Genomic DNA, 21,070 nt, shown 5'->3' with positions numbered 1-21,070 from the left:
GAAAAAAAAAGTTAAATGAATTTCCAGCTAAAATATTTCAGAAAAATAACTTTCCGTGATCAGTGTATAAGTAGCCTAATGTTTTTCTGCTAATCTTTCATCCTTATTAAATATAGGAATGAATAGAACAAATATTCAGTTAAAGTTGAGAGAACACTGCCAGAACGTTAGCCAATGAGGAGTTTATCTTTAAACACAACATCCAGAAACAAACAGAAGTGCGAAAGAGACATGATTCAACAAATGCGCTAACATATCCATGAGACTCAAGGGCTGGGTGGCACAGGGAACTCCTGGAACTGTGATTTACCTGGATAAGACGCTGGGGAGAAGAGAACGGAAAAAGTGAGCCCTTTGGGATCTTCTATTAAGCAACAAAAAAACAGTAAGGAGGTGAAGTGGTTTGTAGGTGAAACTCCCAAGTATTCAACCATCAACCATCATTTTCATCAGTCCTGTGGCTGCAGATCTTTAGTATGTTTCCGCTGGGGGCGTTATGCTGTACGCAAGATACTTTTTTATTTATTTATTGATCAGTAGTTATGGAAGCACTCAACAACATTTGGTACCTTTGGGCTGCCACACATATGTTGATGTTTCCAGTGGAAGCCAGTTTTCTTCATTGTTTAACACTTTCCTATTGGGTTTTGTTTCCAGGACAACATGATGCGGAGCTACAAATACACTCTTCTGACCTTTTTGCCTCTTAACCTGTATGAACTGTTCCAGCAAGCAGCAAATCTTTCTTCCTACTTATTGTGGTCTTGCAGGTTCGTGGGTCTTGTTTCCAATTTCTGTTGCAGAAAGATTCACTCCAGTAATTCACATTTAAATGTCAAACCCAGTTATTTGAATCGCATAATTCTCCTATAAACACTGAACTCAAGAGACCAAATTGAACTCATGATGAATGAAACATGCTCTTTTGCAAATAGTAAGTCAAAAACAGTCATATCTAAAAAAAATGGCAAACACCCTGTTACAATAAATAAAATGAAAATCATAGAAACATCAGTTAGGTTGTATAGGGTAAATACTCATAAATCTCTTTTAACGTTGGCAATGATATGCTTTATTCTTGAACCCATTTAGTCTACAGGTGCTGGTCATATAATTTGAATATCATCCAAAAGTTGATTTATTTCATTAATTCCATTCAAAAGGTGAAACTTGTATATTATATTAATTCATTACCCAGACTGATATATTTCAAATGTTTATTTCTTTTAATTTTGATGATTATAACTGACAACTAAGGAAAATCCCAAATTCAGTAGCTCAGAAAATGTGAATATTACTTAAGACCAAAACAAAGAAAGGATTTTTAAAAATCTTGGCCAACTAAAAAGTATAAAAATGAAAAGTATGAGCATCTACAGCACTCAATACTTGGGGCTCCTTTTGCCTGAATTACTGCAGCAATGTGGCGTTGCATGAAGTCGATCAGTCTGTGGCACTGCTCAGGTGTTATGAGAGCACAGGTTGCTCTGATAGTGGCCTTCAGCTCTTCTGCATTGTTGGGTCTGGCATATCGCATCTTCCTCTTCACAATACCCCATAGATTTTTTATGGGGTTAAGGTCAGGCGAGTTTGCTGGCCAATTAAGAACAGGGATACCATGGTCCTTAAACCAGGTACTGGTAGCTTTGGCACTGTGTGCAGGGGCCAAGTCCTGTTGGAAAATGTAATCCGCATCTCCATAAAGTTGGTCAGCAGCAGGAAACATGACGTGCTCTAAAACTTCCTGGTATACGGCTGTGTTGGACCTCAGAAAACCTCAGAAAACACAGTGGACCAACACCAGCAGATGACATGGCACCAGAAACCATCACTGACTGTGGAAACTTTACACTGGACCTCAAGCAACATGGATTGTGTGCCTCTCCTCTCTTCCTCCAGACTCTGGGACCCTGATTTCCAAAGGAAATGCAAAATGTACTTTCATCAGAGCACATAACTTTGGACCACTCAGCAGCAGTCCAGTCCTTTTTGAAGCAAGACGCTTTTGATGCTGTCTGTTGTTGAAGAGTGGCTTGACACAAGGAATGCGACAGCTGAAACCCATGTCCTGCATATGTCTTTTTTATAGTGGTTCTTGAAGCACTGACTCCAGCTGCAGTCCACTCTTTGTGAATCTCCCCCACATTTTTGAATGGGTTTTGTTTCACAATCCTCTCCAGGGTACGGTTATACCTATTGCTTGTACACTTTTTTTCTATCACATCTTTTCCTTTCCTCGCCTCCCTGTTAATGTGCTTGGACACAGAGCTCTGTGAACAACCAGCCTCTTTTGCAATGACCTTTTGTGTCTTGCCCTCCTTGTGCAAGGTGTCAATGGTCGTCTTTTGGACAACTGTCAAGTCAGCAGTCTTGCCCATGATTGTGTAGCCTGCAGAACTAGACTGAGAGACCATTTAAAGGCTTTCCAGGTGTTTTGAGTTAATTAGCTGATTAGAGTGCGGCACCAGATGTCTTTAATATTGAACCTTTTCACAGTATTCTAATTTTCTCAGATACTGAATTTCGGATTTTCCTTAGTTGTCAGTTATAAACATCAAAATTAAAATGAATAAACATTTTAAATATATTAGTCTGTGTGTAATGAATAAATATACAAATTTAAATTTTTGAATGGAATTAGCTAAATAAATCAACTTTTTGATGATATTCTAATTTTATGACCGGCACCTGTATATTGGAAATGGCATGATGAATTGGCTCCATAGTGCACAAGGTATAAAGTCAGTTTTTTTCCTGTAATCTGTCCACATTGTGCAAATGTGCTCATATTTTTATAATTACAAATATCCAAATGCCTGTAGGCTCTGAAGTATATTCTATGAAGATCATCTACAGTATATAAAACAGATCCACAGTTCTTCATAGAGTTGATGGGAAATAGTACAGAATGTTAAAAGTGATTTATTTTTTATTGTGTTTCTTTGTTTTAACAATAAATAATAGAATGATAATATATTCATATTCATTATTTATATAATCATTTGATATAAATGTGTCTGTTCATCTTATATTTAATATAAAAATTAAATATTTGTGTAGTGTTTGTGTGTTTGTATATACTAATAACAGATTGAATTCACATTTATAAATATAGAATTTATTAATATAGAATTTATGTAGTTGCAGTGTGTGTGTTTTTATATATATATATATATATATATATATATATATATATGTGTGTATGTGTGTGTGTGTGTGTGTGTATTATTAAGAACGTTTATATAATTAATCAATTTAATGATATATATGTAAAATTGATAAAATTTAATTTATGAAATCTATATAAAAGATATAAGTGGAAATGTATGCTGTTTCATGCATACATTCACTGTGTGTTCCTATAATTTCATACCATCCCTTTGATCTGCTTGTGCGTGGGTGTAAAGATGTGGCCACAGACTGTTATTCTTGTCATTCTCTCAACCAATGCATTTAAACTACTTTCACTTACATAGAAGTTTGAAGAACAGCAGTATCTCAGTTTTTGCCCATTTTCCCCTCACTCCCACATCTATCCGTCATGCTCCCTCTCAGGGCCGCCAACGCAGTGATGCACAAATTAACCAGCCCCAGTGTGACATTCTCACTCCTGAGGGGTGAACAATGCTGTCAGGGGCCTGGAGATGGTGGAGACCAAAGCTCAGGAACAAAACAAACATATATTCATAAAAAATGTACAGAGAAACTCTCACATAAAAAGTCTTCCCCTCTTAAATCTCTCCCTTCCAGATTCAGAACCGTTTAGTGGAAAGATGTACATGTTGTAGACACTCTCCAGATTAATAAGGACCAGATCATACCTGTGAATGTGAGCATCTGTGTTTCTAACCCAGCTACAGCAGTCAAAAATGTCATTATAAACAAATATTAAACCTTTTGGTCTCATTTTATGTCTCAACGTGGATCTATTATGTTATTTCTCCTAGCTTATGCTGACAGCGCTGAAGTTTTTTCTGTTGTTTATCCCAGGCAGATCTGCTCCTCCTTTGCAGCACTAAGCCACAAAGCCTTTGCTATGTAGAAACAGCAGACATCGATGGGTAAGAGCATCTCCCTCTGGACACACACTAGAACTGACTGACTAGCTTTCCCACAGCAGCTAAAAGCTACTTGCTGAACCACTCTGTAATATTCAAACAGTTCTATGAACTGGTGTGTTCTATAAATTTGTATTATACGGTACACTCTTAGGAAAAATAGTTCTAAACAGTACCAGATTAGGATTCTGTGGCTTGTAACAATAGCAGATGCCTTTTAGGTGCCTAATAGAACATTTTTATAAGGTTGTATATGGAAAATACATTTAGGATCTCTTTTACTGGAGAAGGATCCTTAACCGAACAGACCTGGTCACATTTACATGTTCTGTTAAACTTCAAAGAGGAAATGACATGATTGGTAGGAAAACTGTTTACTATTTGAGACGTTTCATTTATAGACATTTTAAGAACGAAAATGTACCTGTTAAGAGTGTGTTGGCATTCTGTGTATAAATGGAGAGCTGAGATCCAGAAAATCAATAATGAGGAGGCTTCGACAGTTGCAGATTTGAAAAGCAAAAAGCCTTGAATAAAGAAGCCTAAACTCTAACACAAAGGAACATTTCAGCATAAAAGGATTCTTCGGGCTGATATGGTTCTAAATAGAAGCGTTCCAGTATAAAGAACCTCTAAACAACCACCTTTTTTAAGAGTGTGGTGAAACAAACACTGAAATATATTATATGTTGGTTGTGTCGTGGAAAACTAGCTTCAGTGCTAAAGTAGCATGTTTGCATTCTGCTGTTTGCAAAGAAACCAACTTGAAGTTTTGCGAGGCTCTGAGTGTAACTCATACTGAACTGAATGGGGAATCTCCATTTGACTCTCTTTCTCTTTCTCTTACATTAGGTATCTTGTAGTGGGAAGAACCAAAAGGTAACTTGCATTCTTTCAAGGGTGAGTTCCTTTGGAAAGGAGAGCGCCACCTTCTGGACACAGGCCACCTGCTCCTCCGAGAAACTGTGGTGCGAAATAGCCTATGGACTGGCCATATACACAGGTAAATAAAATCTGTGCTAGTTGTTGCCTAACTGCTAACAGCCCTATCTATTGTTTCAGATGGGCTTGTATGACACAAAATGTGATCATTGTTCATTGTTCTTTGACCATGAAAAGTTAGAAACTGTGGAAAACTGAAACAGAAGAAAACTCAAGTGTACATGCTACTAAACAAAACTGTGTTGGTGGTAAGAGAGAGGAAAAAAGCATATAACTTTGCATCAACTATTATATAACTTAAAATGTACATGAATAGCATGATTAGTAGGTTTTTTTAACTGCATCGAATATGTGTAATCACTCCTTGACCATATATAACAGATAAAATCATAAGCAAATATTATACATAATCGGTTATAGTGACATTTGAATAATTATAGTAAAAAATTCTTATTTTTACTAATTAAAAACTCATTTTAATTACCAAAAATATAACTGTGAAGACAAGTAAATAATCTTCATTCCTTTTTCTTATTTCGGCTAGTTTTGCGATTTTATTTACAATATATACATTTTGTTATGACAGTTTTTTATTTATTTTATTTGTGTATGTATGAATTTATCATAAATGTATTTTATTTTTTATTTAGAAGTGATTTTATTACAAATATTATATATTTTTATTTTTAAATGTATATATTTTATTTTTTTATTAATTTTACTTTTTAATTTTACTTACTAGGGGTTACGCATATCCCAGATTTTAGTAAAAATAACCATATTTTATGTATCTGTTTAGTAAGTTTAGTATTTTATATTTAGTTTGACTTCCTGAGGTTGACACATCAAAATATTTTTTTGATTTTATGATGGAAACACATTTACTTAATAAATATCCTGATGCACAACAAAAAACTCAACACAACATAACATGACAAAGTCATTTATAAGTAAGACAAAAGAGCCACATCTGATCACTATCAGCGACCTCATCAAAAGGACTATAAAGCACTCACCTCAGCCCCAGTTCTAGGTCAAATTGCTCTAAAAAAAATTCTAGCTTGAAATTGTGAAAATAAACTGTGTTGGTTTCACTTACCACTGCCTTCTGTTATTATCCTGACAGCCACAGGCATCTTGGTTGCTGGAACTTTCCTTTTTATTAATGATCATTTCCACAAGTTTACTATTAAAGGGATAGTTCACCCAAAAGGAAAATTACCCCATTATTTACTCGTCCTCAAGCCATCCTAGGTGTATATGACTTTCTTCTTTCAGATGAATACAGTCAGAGTTATATTAAATAATGTCCTGGCTCTTCCAAGCTTTATATAATGGCAGTGAATGGGTGTTGAGATTTTGAAGTCTTATAAAGCGCATCCATCCATCATAAAAGTACTCCACACGGCTCTGGAGTTAATAAAAGGCCTCTTTTTTAAATTTTTGGGTAAGCTATTCCTTTAAGTGATCATTTTGATCTCTTGAACACATGGAATGGAAATTATGCTTTATTCGCAAATGTTTTAAGCAAAATTGTAATTTCACGCAGTTAAATTCAGAACTTTGGATGGAAACCTAATTTGTCACCGGAAATCAAAATCTATTTGACTCTAAAGTGATTAAAATGATTAATGATTAAATGGTTTGAACTATTTTTATGATTATATTAGTTTTTCAAAGTAATGTTATAGATTTAAAAAGTTATATTAAGGTTACTTTGAACTTATTAAATATTTTATAACTGAGAATATGAAAAGTTAATATTAAAAGATTAATCTTTTTTTATAATTTAATTAAAATTCAATATTTTGTAACTGAGAATGAATTAGAAAGAGAAATATTATATTATATATATATTTAAAATGCTATAAAGGTTAATAATACTTTTTTTAAAGTTATAATTTAAAGTTTGAGACATAAAATGAGACCTAAAGGGTTAAAAATATATATTAACCTTATTTTTTTATTATTTTTATGTTTCAAAATGTTATGGATATTTAAATTATTTTGATTAAATATTTTATAATTTAGAATTAATGAATATAAACCTTATTTATAATTTATATATTTATAATATTATACAATAAAAAATAACATGGGAATCAAATTTTAAAAGCATCTATTTCCATGTTTTGCATGACCATGCAAACCTTTTTCATTCCCTCAATAACCATACGGGCCTTAGATGTTGTGCTTACAACCCCCAACAGACATAAGGTTGATCCCTACTTTCCTTACCACAAATCCTTTTGTCACAATTAGCATATAAGACGTTTTTTTTTTTTTTTTTATGTATTATTTGTGCTTACCATATTTTCCCTTTGTATATGCATGCAGATCCACAGCTGGAATGAGTCTGTTGACCTGAAGTCTTTGTTTCAGAGAGGTAGCCTATAGCATCGTTCATCCCATGCAGTGTCCCCATAGACAGTAAAAGAAATGGACACAGCGACCCCATTGGAACTCAATTGAGACGAATGAAGCCCAGTTTTAGCATTTTTTAGCACTTCCGTTTCTGACGCGCAGACTCAAACGAAGCTTGACGACGTCAGCAACCTGTCTGCCAGATGTAAATCTTCTAAGTGGCTGTGCGTGCAAACTGCCATCGTTAACCTTGCAGAGACGGCGAGCTTGAGCGGGGAGTTCTTTGTCGTGAGTGAGCAGGAGTAAGTATTCTGATTAATTATTTTGTATAGTATTTTAAAATGTAACGCCAGTACGCCATATTAAGTTAATTGCCTGCGAGCTTCTCCTCCTGTCTGTACGGTAATGCGACAGAGAGCCGAGTGGTTATGACGCAATCGTTAGCCTATTTTTTACAAAAACTGTTTATACGGGGCCATAATGTAACATAGAAGGTAATGGAGCCCTTTATATATTGTCGTGTATCTTTAGAAATAAATAATGGACAAACAGAGTCTTTAAACGCCTCAGATGTAAAGTTATTCGCTGTCAAAGTGACGCCAAAATGAATGGGAGTCAATGGGAATGCTAACGCAAGTGAAGTTCTGCTAAAAGATGGCAGCCCCCACCCGACTTCAACTTCCGGTCGAGTTCCTTGCCCCTTGAGTGTCCCAAGGGAAAGGTTTTGGAAAGTTAATCACCACAGGAGTTGAGCTTCTCTCTATGGTGCCCCCACAGGATAGGAGGGTTACAGCAGACGGTGTGAAGAAAGAATCTCCACAGGGTTCACGAATAGAATTGAATAGTGGTGATGTGTTATGCTAGCATCTTCAGTGTGTTTTTTTCATACACTGAAAATGTAATATAATTTCAATATATATTATTTTTCTTTTATTGCTGCAGTCAAATCCAGGCTAAATGAATAAACAGACAATAGCATGAAAATTTTCAATAATGGTTTTATTTTATTTCAAAACACGCAATTTACCCATATTACCTTTTTTTCTGTAACAGTTATTACTCCAATTTGTCTCCTTCTTGCACTGAATGAAAAGTGCTCAACAGGCTCTCTGGCTCCCCCTGTTGGACAGGAAGAGGAATGAGGCTCTCCGCAATAACATGCCTTTTAACCTTTAACAGCTGCCTGAGAACAAGTTTGTGTGTGAATGTGAAGCTTCAGTGGGATATTAAAATTGGCAAAATTTTGTGCACAAGATTTTAAACGCAGACAGGTGTTTTCTCCTTAATAGCTCCTGAACTAGAACTTGACATTGAACTTGAATACTAAAATTCATGAAAGGGAAATCCTTGCACCTATCAAATTTAGTCAGCAACAGCTTCAGAAACACCCACTGATTGTTTTTTTATGGATTGTCTTTACCCTTGGATCAAACTTTGGTTTGGGTAGATGTGCTCTACAGAGAGTTTATGTGCATGTCATTGTTTACATTTAGAGCTTTTGACTTTGCACACACTCTTCAGTATATACTGTGTTTCAGTGTAAAGTAATCTGGGCTAATTTGCTCCACTGTTAAATCCCCTGCTTAAACACTTCAACCAGCACAAGATGTTAAGATAGGTTAGCTTATCATCTAGTTGGTCATTCAACCTGCCAAGTCCCCAAGAAATTTATAAAAACCAACAAACAAGATTTTCTAATCCCAGTCAAGTAAAGGCTGGTTATAGAAAGCAGGTAAAGTTTCAAGTATTCTGATGTATAATTGGTGCAGGTTTTCCTGAACATCATCCTGGTGACTAAAGTGGATTTTGAGCAACTGGAAAGAGCCTAAACCATGCAGTCACATCGATTAAGACTGAGGTAAAGCCTTTTCTTTTCTTTGTATTTTTGCATAGTTCTCTGTGCAAAGACGACCAGCCTCAGCAGCTCTTTATTGATTGGTTTGTGGTTATTAGAGAACCGTGTTAGTGCAAACGTTAGCACTTGTCTGCGCTAGCTCTTTTCAATTGGTCCAGCACTGTGGGAGTAGTTAGGTGAGAGAAAAAATGTAGCTAGATGCTAAAGTGAATATTAGTGTTAGCCTCATGGTTACCATTAAACTGTTACTTCTATTGTCCATTTGTGGTGGCTGAAATTTTGTGGAAGTTAAATCTTGAAAGAACGCATCTTTTCTATGTGTTACTATGAAATGCTACTTTAAGATTATCAGAGAATAGTTTTTGGAAAGTTAGCTAACGTAGCACACCATAAGCACCACAGCAAGCTAAATAGGGCAGCTTCTTGCGACCACTGAGAGCCTCTTTCCTCCTTCCTTTCTCCTCATCTCGTCCTCCTCTCAGCCCGTCTTCTCTATATCATTTTTTCTCCTTGTTTTGAAACTGATTGTCTTCTACCATCACAAAGACACTTGGTTCTGATTGATTGACAGGTAACAGAAGAGGAAGAGCACAGTGTGACTAAGGGGGTTGGATTTGCAGACAGACCCTAAGAGAAACATGATGTACGTGATGCTGTTTTACAGTTGATGAGAGATCATGACTGGTAGGAGGGGTCTGTTGCAAAAAAAAAAAAAAAAAGCTGTCTGGTAGCATTCCTGTTTCACATGAAATGGTGTAAAACCCAATTCGAGAAACACGCCACATGTAAACAAATGTACACAAGATTACATTTAAGAAGAGGAGACGTGTGGGTCCATGACCAAGTTGAGTTGCCCAGGATACATGGTCATGCCCTACTTTAAAGAGTTATTTACATAAAAGAAATACAAGGAGGGCAGAGAGGGCTGTAACAATACATGCACACAACCAACGAAAAACAACAGTGACAGAAAATTCTACAAAACAAAGACCCCTCCAACACTTTTACCACCCTTCCCACCCATGTCCAACTTTCCCCGGGGTCTATTCATCCAAGTCACTCCCACCAAATTCCAGGTCGGCCCAGCTTTACTTTATACAGTATACAATAGTCATGCAGAAAAAGTGTCCCCACCACTTCAAATGGGAGGAGTTTGTCTTTTCATATTTTTTTTTTTCATAATTAATGCTAGGAGCACTCAACACAATCAAGCTTTAAATAAAGAAAAAGGAAATGAACATAGTTTAGTTTAAATAACGCTTAAATTGAAATGATTAGAAACTTGATGCATACATTGAAAATTCAGTGTACTGTGATTTCGCTCTTTTCTGTCGTCGTCTTTCAATTTTTGTTGTTGTTGCTTTCTTCCACTCTCAAATCCTTTTCCTTTCTGTCATATCTAAACATTCAAATGTCTTTCTTTTATAAATAATTATTTACCGCAATCAAACTAAATCATAATAGTTGTAATAATGATAAACAATTGGCAAATGAGTAAACCAAAAAACCAAACACCAACAAAAACAATTTAACAGTATAAAGCTTCAAGTCACAAGTTCAAAAACTAACTATTATTAGTCTTAGTAGTGTTAGTGTACTCATTGTAATTAGCATTAGTTTAATCTGCATTACATAAAATTTACACAAAACATTTGAGGTATTTCAGAATCAATTGTCAACACCTTCCTGCCAAGTCCGTGTGGTTTCCAATGGGAGAAATATAAGAGGGAACTGGTTCAGTGTTTCTCTTAAAATGACCTCTTCTCCTAAATCACTTGCATTATTTAAATCGTTGATAATCAAATTGTAAAAAACAGGCTTTTATTCTAAACTTGTTCTGGACTAAAATATTAGCTTAAGAGAACCAAATTGCTCAGATTAAAATCCTGTCTGGTATTTTAGAAGTTGATTTATGATATATCTTGATTTAAATTAGACAGTTATCCTGAAAATCGGCCATTTGTGGGTACAGTACCTCGGCATATTAAGTGAAATCAGGGTGAATGTTTAAACACTGTGAGATATTTGCGAATATCTGCCAGTGCAAATAAAATAATCTGGCCTCACTCTCAAGACAGGCATAATGCAAAATAAAGCTAGCCGTTTTTAAAGTGCTCTCAGCACAAATAATTGCAGTTAAGTGATACTGGAAAAACGATAAATAAAATTAGCAGTATAAAGTGCTGTAACACCAGTGTATATCAAACGATAAAATCGCCCCTTGCTTCCATGTCTGTATGCCTGCCTACTGTACATTTGTATATTAAAGCGATTGTGCAAGGTTCCGTTCACACAGAACGCGTTAAAAACGCGAGACTATGCGCTTAGGAATGGAAAATAGCGCATGGTCTCCAGACGCGTTTTTAAAACTAGGCACGGCGCCTTTAAATCGCGCCGATCCCGCGCGAGACACTGAAAATGGCGCCAAGCGTGAATCAACGGTCAAAACGTCAGTGTAGCGAAGAAAAAACGCGTTCTGGGTATAACCTGACCAAGTGTGTGTGCTTCAGTTTGTGTATATCAGAGCAGTCCCACCCGTTGTTGAAGGAAAAAGGCACTCAACTCAATCTGCATAGCAGCCGCTTCCCTCAGTGCGGTGCTATACAGTCTGACTGCACTTATATGTCACTTTGTATGTGAAAATTCATTTGTATGTGTTTACAGCTGTAACAGCTTTGGTTATGCTATTGGGCTTTTGGTGTTTGGTGTGTATTCCTCCCTTTGGCAGCACAGGACTGGCAGGTCGAAGAATCTTTGGTATCAGTGGCTGTTTCACAAACCACCCAGCTCAGTGAGGTAGCCACACTGGTTCTCACTACAAACAAAAGGTCAGTTTTATCAGCTAATGTACATATAGATGCCCAGTGATTTGTGTAGCACAAATCTGCTCTCTCTTAATGCTCATAACCAGTCCCACATGGAATCTATGGACAAAATCTATGTGAAAGATTTTTGCACAGAATTCGAATGCCAGTCATTTACAAAATTCTGCACATGTGCTGGCCACTGAATGTTCATTTATTAAAAACTTGGCTAATTTGATTATGCTTTCAGCTACACATTGCACCATGTTTGAATTTAATTCCGCTGATTTTTCTCCTGAAATTTTTGCAGATTCCATCTGGGCCTGCTTATAAATCAATCCTCAGAGCATCGTCACATTAATAGTGCCCACTTTTATCTGTCCAGCAAGTCCTGCAACATTTCCAGTAATGCTACTGTTGCATTCAAACACACTAAAATAAGACTCCTCTTCGATTTTTAACATCTCGCCACGGAGGTAAGGTTGTGCCCTTGTTTCACACCCATTCGGCAGGGTCTTTCAAGGATTTTGGGAGACATTTTGGGTAGAATTCTTTTTTTTTTCTCTCTCTTTAACAGAGCCAAGAGAGAGAAATATCTTTTTCACAGTCAGTGAAAGTTCCTTCCGTTATGACCTGTGGTAGTTCACATGCAATGCAGAGATTTGTCCAACTGCAGTCCTCCCAAGCTTGGTTATTCTTTTAGAAAGTCCTTTTTTTTTTGTTTTCTTTTTTTTTTTTTTAATGAATTTTTCAAATGATCAACAAGGTGCCTTACGTATGCACAGATCACAAGTTTAATAAGAAATAGAAATATTTTGTATCAATTACCCGCTTTAATATTATGAAGAGAAAGCAAGTGGGAGTGAAATCAAACGAAAAATAGGGGTTAACGAGGAGGAGAAACTGTTGCTGTAGAGATATATTTTAGTGTTTCTGTTGTGTTACTGTAGAGATATTTCTACATTTTTATTTGGTTTAATCATACTAGCTGTACTGAATCATTTAAAGCATTGATTATTTTCATTATTTTGTTTTAAAAAAGATTCTGATTCTTTTTTAAAAGATGATTGTTGGTTGCTATGGCACATAATGCCGATTTGGGAGTGGACTCTGGCTGAGAGTATGTGAACATTTATATTATATTAAGGCAAACATTATTGGCACTAGATTAGATGTAACATTTTGGACTTTGTTTACCCCTTTTCTACTTTGCAGGATAAACAAAATATTTGAAATGTCAGTCAGATTTCAGTTGCGTGTGGATGTAGCATTTTGTAACAAATATTTCCATATGTGTTTAAAATGTGCCTCGTTGTGTTTGGTTGTACCTGTCTTGACATTAGGCCTATTGTGTATCTATACGGAATAAAAACTATTCTATTCATAGTCGAAATATCATAGGTGGCAGTCTGCCAAGATCAGAAATGGTGCACCGTTTGCTAAAAATGGTCCAGTATTTTGTCCCCAGACTGAAGGCTTTTGTCAGCTGGTTTGCTTGTTGCATTATGGACAGTTTGGATCATAAGGACACAAGTTAACCACAAGTGCCATGAAACATCTCAGTCCAGCCCTCCATTTCCATCTGTGCAAAATAAACCTCATGGAGAGCCGTGCTGGGCGAATATGTGAGTCCTTGTTGTGGGAGCTCGTTCCATTTCACCTTCAGTAGAGGTCGACGTCCTTTGCTTTTCTGTCTGTATTGATTAGTCTCTCAATTCATTAGCTTAGCATATGATCTGAGAGCCTCAGTGAAACAACTGGCCATTAGGGAATTGTGCCAGCGTGGGCATGAGAGTGATGATGCAGGTGGTGGCTTTGTTTGACAACCTTGCTTGAGTAACAAGCCTTCTGTGCTGTGAAAGTGCTCGTTTGTCCTCAACCGCACGAACAGACCATTTCAGCTCACTTCGTTGTGGTTTATGTTAATATAACGTGCTGCTTTTCCATATGGAGATGTTTGGCTTGATTTAATAACAGTCCTAAAGTAAAAGGATGCATTTAACGTGAAACATCGCCATTTTTTGGCAACAGTGGGATTGATTGGCACGCAGCGGGTGACTGTGAGGTTGGACTGATCCAGTCTCAGCCACCCAGGGGAAGAGGGATTTATATTTAAGCTTTGGAGAAGGTGGTGGCCGAGGTGCCTGGCTGGCTGGGACTGGCTACATGGCCATGGTGGTGTTCCTCATGCCAGCGGTCGACGCAGCGGCGACGTGCATTCATGAAGAAGTTGCTGACGGTGCTAAGTTCCAGGCCAAGCTGCTGTGAGATGGTCACCTGCATTTCCTTCGAGGGCCGCTTGTTCTCCTTGAAAATGGCGATGAGTGTGCGGCGCTGCAAGTCAGTGAATACCAAGCGCTGCTTCTTGGGTACCATGTTGCGTTCCTTGTGCTGCTCCTGTTCCTTACGTTTGCAAGCTGTGGGGATCAGGAGGATGAACAAGAAAGATCAGAGAAAGGGAAGTAGACAAAGAAAACAGAAAAGAAAAAAATTAATTAGTCTTGTGTTTCCTCTGCATACTGAAGTACCCTGTTTCAGAACAAATTCCACTGATGAACGGATTTGCAGGGAGTCGAAATTTTCAGACTCTACTGTTTGGCTGTGGATTAATAGTGATTTAAGACAAATCCATTCTATGTCCCCAGAGGTCAAAAATCATCCCTTTAAAGAGAGCAGACAGAGCAGGCCAACGGTGAGTACCTCAGCCTGGTCGTTGGAGACACTGCTGTTTGATTCAATATTAATGCACTTTGGGCTCACAGTGGGAGAGCGAGGGACTGGTATACAAAAGTATGGGTCTTTGTGTGTGTGTGTGTGTGTGTGTATGTGTGAGAGAGAGAGAGAGAGATAGAGAAGGAAAAGAAAGAGAAATAAAAAAAGAGGAAAGACGTAAGGGGGGGGTATTGACTCATCCTATTTTAGTGTATATGCGTCTGTTTTTGGAGGTGGGGTTGTCCGCAGAGACTTTGGTCTGAATGCCCCTCCAGCAGGTCTGTAGTCTGCGACTTCAAACAGAGGCCACTTGAGGGCACGGACCTAAGAGAGGCAGAGTATTTTCAAACTGCCTTTTACTCACACCTCCCTCTATATGTTTCTGTCCTGGCAATGCAGAGAGAGAGAGAGAGAGAGAGAGAGAGAGAGAGATTCTGGCTGCCTACTTGAGGGCAAGTAAACACTGGGAGTGTTAGGAAACATGAGAATGCCAAGAAAGGCTTTGGTTCGTTTCAACTCACCAGTTAAAATAATTGTATAATGTGGAAAGGCAATCAAATGCCTTTTTCCCCCAGATATATCTAAATATAGCAAACAAACATTTAATATTTATTTTTACACTATTTATATGTTTTATTATTGGTTTGTTTTCCAACGCACTCACAGACCTTTTGCTTCTCTCTGCGTTTTTGTGAATGGATCATTCATTTCTTAGCCTGTAAAAGCAGCAGCTCTTTGCGTATTACTCTGTCTTTAACTGTCTGTGTGGGTTTGTGGAGTGACTGGAGCCAAACTGTGGTGCCATGTATCTAATTACACTGAGCTGAGACCCATTGATCACTTCACCTCTCACAGTCAAATCTGTTTACTACAGGCGTCTAACTGCCTGGACCGCATCCATCATATTCAGATTCCAATATCAGCCACTATGCGTTTGCACACACAAGCGTGCAGGCAGGTGCGCACACACTATTAAATGCATTGTACACTTGAAGTTAGATGGTTCTCACTACAGAACACTAGATACAGGGGGCATGGTTGGATCCAGATCCAATTCCTCTCACCTTACATATACCTTAACCTACCTGTCTCCACCCCCTGGTGCCTAAACGCACCCATCTCCATCCCTAAACCTACCCATCTCCACCCCCTAGATGTGGATCAAACCACACCCACTGGATATTGTGTTTTTCTGTGAGGGGCTACTGCTTGAAGTGTAGGCCTCTACCGTTTAAATGTTGACGGTCCTTTAACGTGTCTGTAATATTTGTTTTCGCATGACATTACTCCTAAATGTGTCTCTGAGCGCTGGGTCTTAAGTGAATGATGCAGCTTTAAAGCCTTTCAAATTGTAATGCGTCGTCTTGTGTTGCTCGACTGAAATAACCACGCCTGAAAAAAGCAGACCTCAGCCTATCTGACTGACGTAGACGACCTTACAGCTAAATTTACAGTAGCCTTTTGTTTTTGAACGTCATTTGCCTTTTGACAGTGGTTTTCAGTACTCAAGCACTACAGATTTTTTTACATTTATATCCAACAAACCTAGGCAGTGTTTGGTGTTCAAATCTACCAGCAGATGTCGCTGACGCTATTCCCTTGTGTAAACGGTTTACAGGCGTAAGATTTTGTAATCGATATTGATCGATCGGTTGGGAAGGGGGCCCTGATTACTGAACCAAGCTCGGCGTAGAAAAGGAAAAAAATCGATAGCAGCAGACTTTAGAGCTACTGTGAGCAGAGAGTGGGACAGAAGCAGAAATATAATGTAGGCTACAGAAAATAATGAATATATAAATAAAATAAGTCAATGAGTGACAAAAAAAATGAATTTAAATATTCGGATGGGATTTTGACAGTTTCTACTCGCTTATTTGCACGTTTAAATTTCACAAATTAGAAATAAAACAAGACTGACTGTAGGCTTTCTTTCTTTCTTTCTTTCGATCTATAAAGATTCAGTAAGATCAATGATATAGCCTACTAGCAGAATTTTGTTCTTCTGCCAATGATTAGCTATACAACATTATAAAAACTTCATTTTAAAGTTGTTATTTGGATTTATTACACAAAATATTGAAGTGGTTACACCTGGCAGGTAAACAGCAGGTTACACAGGTCGTTGCACAAAATAGGTGCATTTTTTTTCGATTTTTAATGCAAATTTCTTCAAGATTTTAACATTCTGTCATACAAAGGAATGCATTTAAATATTAATAAATTGTGTTGTGCACTGTCCAGTTAAATGTAACAATATATGTTGTGATATAGCTGTCTTTAAAAAAATTACATTTGACGGTAATAGGGTTGACAGGTTTACGGTTTAATTTCGTTTAGCCATTGCTAGACTTGTACTCAAGGTCAGTATTACAGTATTACAAAGCGATAAAATGAGAAGAACCTTGCATTTTCCTACGCGTATAGGAATGAAATTGTACATTATTTGATAATGATAATAGTAAGAAAAATGCGAAAAAAATATGATTTATTTATTTTGTATAATACAAAAAGTAGTCTACTTAAGTTTTTCATTGTTTACACATAAAAGGAACACGCTTTTCGTGAAATGACTTAAGATATTCATGGCAAATATCTAAAATGGTTAAGTAAAAACAGTTTCCGAACTTTAAGGCTGTTTCCTATGTTCTTTAGCGGGGCAATCTCTGACTTGCCTTGCACACCAGCGGGTAAACCTTTGGTGTTCAATACAGGTCGATAAATCCGTAAATAATTCGTTTTTGAAATTCATTTCATCTAATTAATTATTGTTCCATGAAAATTGTTCTGGTAATGAGCCAGAAACTATGGTAGGCCTGCCTTGTACCAGTGGGGCTCTGAGTCTCAATTCGAAATAATACCAGTTTAATAACACTGCGTGCTGTGCAGTGTGGAGAATGACAAATGAGGACACACTCCAGTATGATTCTGAATAATTACTAAAAAACAAAGTTACAAGAGTCCAGAAAAACTCCTTTATGTATGGCCTATGATAGTGTTAATTCGTCTGTGGGACATATGCCAACCGCAGGTAGGCTACGTCTTTAAATTATTTTTTATTTACCGCAAATTTATGCCTAACGCCTTTTTGTTGTTTGTTTTTAATGAGACTTTATCTATTCGGATATGCTCAAGTGCGTTTTTTTTAACGAGAGCACTTAGATGTAAGAATTTTTAATATTTATTTTCTTTTTTTTATGGCACAATGGATTATAATGTTCATCATGTTCATTCATATGATTAGAATAGCCTATATATGTTTGTATATTATAAAAATTAAGTCTAAAATAGGCTTAATTGAATAATTGAAAAAAATAAATAAATAACGCAATATGAAAACAGGCCTTGATGCGTCCGTTTCGTTTTTTGCCAAATAGTTTTATTATTTATTTATTTATTTATTTGCTAGAATAGTTGTGTTAATGGGTGAGCTCTTCTTGGAAACGAGATTGTGCTTAAGGCAGTCTAAATACTCGACTAAAATTCAGTGTAATGCAATAAGGAAAGATCAGTATGCTAATGTTCAGGTAATTTGAAATAACAGCTCAACCTGTTAAGAAACTCGGTTATTTACTGAAGCCAAGACATTATCGCAAATCATTAGGCCTGAACTTAAGTCAGAATCATTGCGTTGACGAAGAGGATATTAAGGACATTATTTAAACAATGAAAATCTAAGCCACATTTATGAAATGTTACAATCTGCGACACAAATATGTCGTTTAGTACACATTAAGCGTATTGTCGGTGTGCTGATTATGGCCCACAACGATTAATAGGAGGGCTATTTCTATGTTGGTCGACATTACTTCCAATACCGATTCCAGTGGAACGCAGTCGATCAAGGTTCTGTTGCTATGGAAACTTTTGTGACTGGAAATTTAAAGTTATATTAAAAGAACAACAGACTTTTTTACATTTGTTGCTTAAATGGCCTTAATTGTTGCTCTCTGAGTGCAGTGTTTAAACCAGCAAACCATGTACGTTTTAGATGATTATCAGTCTTATATGTTCCAAGCTTATGATATGAATTGTTGCCATATAATAAATTATTGATATTGAAGAATACAGTGTGTGTCTTTTTAAGCTACAGTGAAATGTATGTATTCCATCAAAGGCAGTCATATTAGGATTTCACTTTAAAGGCCGATGGCAGGTTCTTGTCCTTTGAGGGTTAAATGTGGGTTCATCATCATATCTAATTGGAACTATATTATAACCAAAATCCAAGGGTTCAGTCCAAGGGTTCACAACTTCATAAATAGAAATAAATAAGTAAATGGTGTCTTCTGTGAAAGCTGGAGGTGTATGTGAACTCTCTTGGATTTCAAGTGGGAGGACTGAGGGAGTGCAAGGATCGATGACAGGCCGCGGCACGCAGCCGACCAGTCTGCCTAGGATCGATGCATAGAGTGTGGCTGAGCTGAAATTGGGAGCGGAGTGGCTCCCATAGAGGCCTATTCAACGGTGGTTAAAAAGTCAGTGTGTCATGAAATTGCCCTTGTAATATGAATTGCTTTCATCAGCAACTGGGGTGTGTTTCGACATGAGTATGCTTGTGTACAGTCTAAATATATTTAACATCAGTGCAATCAGAGAAATAAGCATGGAAATCTGAATTCATAATGGATAATTTGTTGGAAGTTGTGGTTTGTGAAACACTGATGTAAACAGCTGATACGTGGGGTTAGTATGTTGTGAGGCTTGTTGTCTCACTGGAATGTTACTAATGAGGTTACACCTTTTTCTGCTTTTTTCCAGCTCTCTTTGTCAATGGCTGACTAAACAAGCACATGACTTTTAAAAGTTTCTCACCTTTAAAACAACTCACTTGTAGGCTACCATTTCTTTAGGACTTATCATGGATTGAATTTATCTTTCTCTCTGATTTGATTTATTGGCTGTCCGCTGGTTTTATCAGCTTGGTGCTAATCATCTCAAAGGTCGATGTTTTGACACAGGCTGATTCTGCTGAATTAGCCGTGAAGGAGGGTGGTGGGCAAGTGAAAGGGCCGAACCTATGAGTAAACTACTTTACAAGTTAGTACTCAAACCTTTTGTTTTAAGAACTAAGCATTTCTTACGCCTCTCATTGATTTTGACAGGATCATAACACAGAACTATTGTGGTGAGATCAATAACTGAACAGTCTAATAAAACTGTTGTTTAAGTTAAACATCCTCTATTGGCATATCGACACATTGGCATGTGTTTAGTTGTAAAGACTTCTTGACCTGCAATTACAGTGAAGTGAGTATAAGAGGTCTGAAGGGTTGAGGGACCAAACACCCACCACAAAGTCTGGAAAGAACATTTAAAACCTCTGAAAATACCACAGGATTGATCAATAGGATTCATTTCTTGTGTGGACTCAAGCGGTCATTGAACACACACAGCTACACTGTACAGAAAAAGAAATTCCTTTTTTTTCTTTTGTACTGGTGATCTGATCTAGAGAACATGTAACATAAAAAAAAAAAATTAATGTCAAAAGAACCACAGCACAAAAAATTATTGCAGGGAATCTAAGAAGGTGGTCATTTGCGTAACCTAAAGGACCATTATTACAATCTTTATTTGTAAGATTAACTTCAAAGAATATTTTAAAATGTTGACAAACTAAAACTCTCAATGATGGTATTTCACTAAGTTGTGTTGGGCTCTGGGTTTCACATCTGTTACAAGTTGGATTTATTGACTAATTTAGCATGTTATGGGCTCAATGCATCTGTAAATGGTGTAATGCCACACTAATGGAGTCACTGCATTGTTAAATGGCCCTTGATGCCTCAAGATGTGTCAGTGACCAGCCAGTCTCTCAGACTCTGGAGGGAACATGTGGTTTCTGACCAGTTGAATGTTATTTTTTAATGTATTACAGGGCTAGGTGTTGTTGTTTTTGCCAATAAAAGGCTGTGCATCTATATGTAAACAAAAAAAAAAATAATAATAATAATAATAATAATAATGTGCATATATACATATAAGTACTTAAGATTTTTTGGGGGGGATTATGTTTTTATTAGTTTGCCTTTATGATGGACAGTTGACATGTATTGCATTGTCTAATTGTAAATGGAAATTAATTTTAATTATGTTGCACAAGCAAGATTTATATGAGTTCTTTAATATGAAGCGAACAAATAAAGTACTCTAATAGGGAATGTAAGAAAAATAACATTTGTGCTTATAGACCTAGCTTTTTTAGGTCACTCTTGGATGAATAAGACAGAAAGTGAAGTTTACTACATGCCCAAGTGCTTTGTGCGTGACTCAATCGAGTTGGAGGCGTTGTTCTATAATATCAGCAAAGATAAAATTATTAAATCCCCCTCTTG

At 36.9% G+C, this 21,070-nt stretch overlaps 1 protein-coding gene and 1 long non-coding RNA gene across 2 annotated transcripts in view; one reads left to right on the top strand and one right to left on the bottom strand.

Annotated features, from left to right (window-relative positions):
* Window positions 1-235: 235 nt before the first annotated feature.
* LOC127943440 (uncharacterized) lies at window positions 236-5,056 on the top strand. The gene is made up of 3 exons (XR_008149652.1): window positions 236-770; window positions 3,991-4,061; window positions 4,911-5,056. It is a non-coding gene; the product is annotated as an uncharacterized LOC127943440 (long non-coding RNA).
* A 6,627-nt stretch (window positions 5,057-11,683) lies between these two features.
* The window catches only part of LOC127942606 (hepatocyte nuclear factor 6-like), a 14,577-nt gene continuing 5,190 nt past the window's right edge, over window positions 11,684-21,070 (bottom strand). Inside the window, exon 2 of the mRNA XM_052538431.1 lies at window positions 11,684-14,440. Within this exon, the coding sequence (XP_052394391.1) occupies window positions 14,136-14,440 (305 nt within the window). The 3' untranslated portion in view covers window positions 11,684-14,135. The remainder of the gene's footprint in view (window positions 14,441-21,070) is intronic.

Source organism: Carassius gibelio, chromosome A22, assembly GCF_023724105.1.
Source record: "Carassius gibelio isolate Cgi1373 ecotype wild population from Czech Republic chromosome A22, carGib1.2-hapl.c, whole genome shotgun sequence".
NCBI lineage: Eukaryota > Metazoa > Chordata > Actinopteri > Cypriniformes > Cyprinidae > Carassius > Carassius gibelio.
This window is presented reverse-complemented; position numbering and strand designations above follow the sequence as displayed.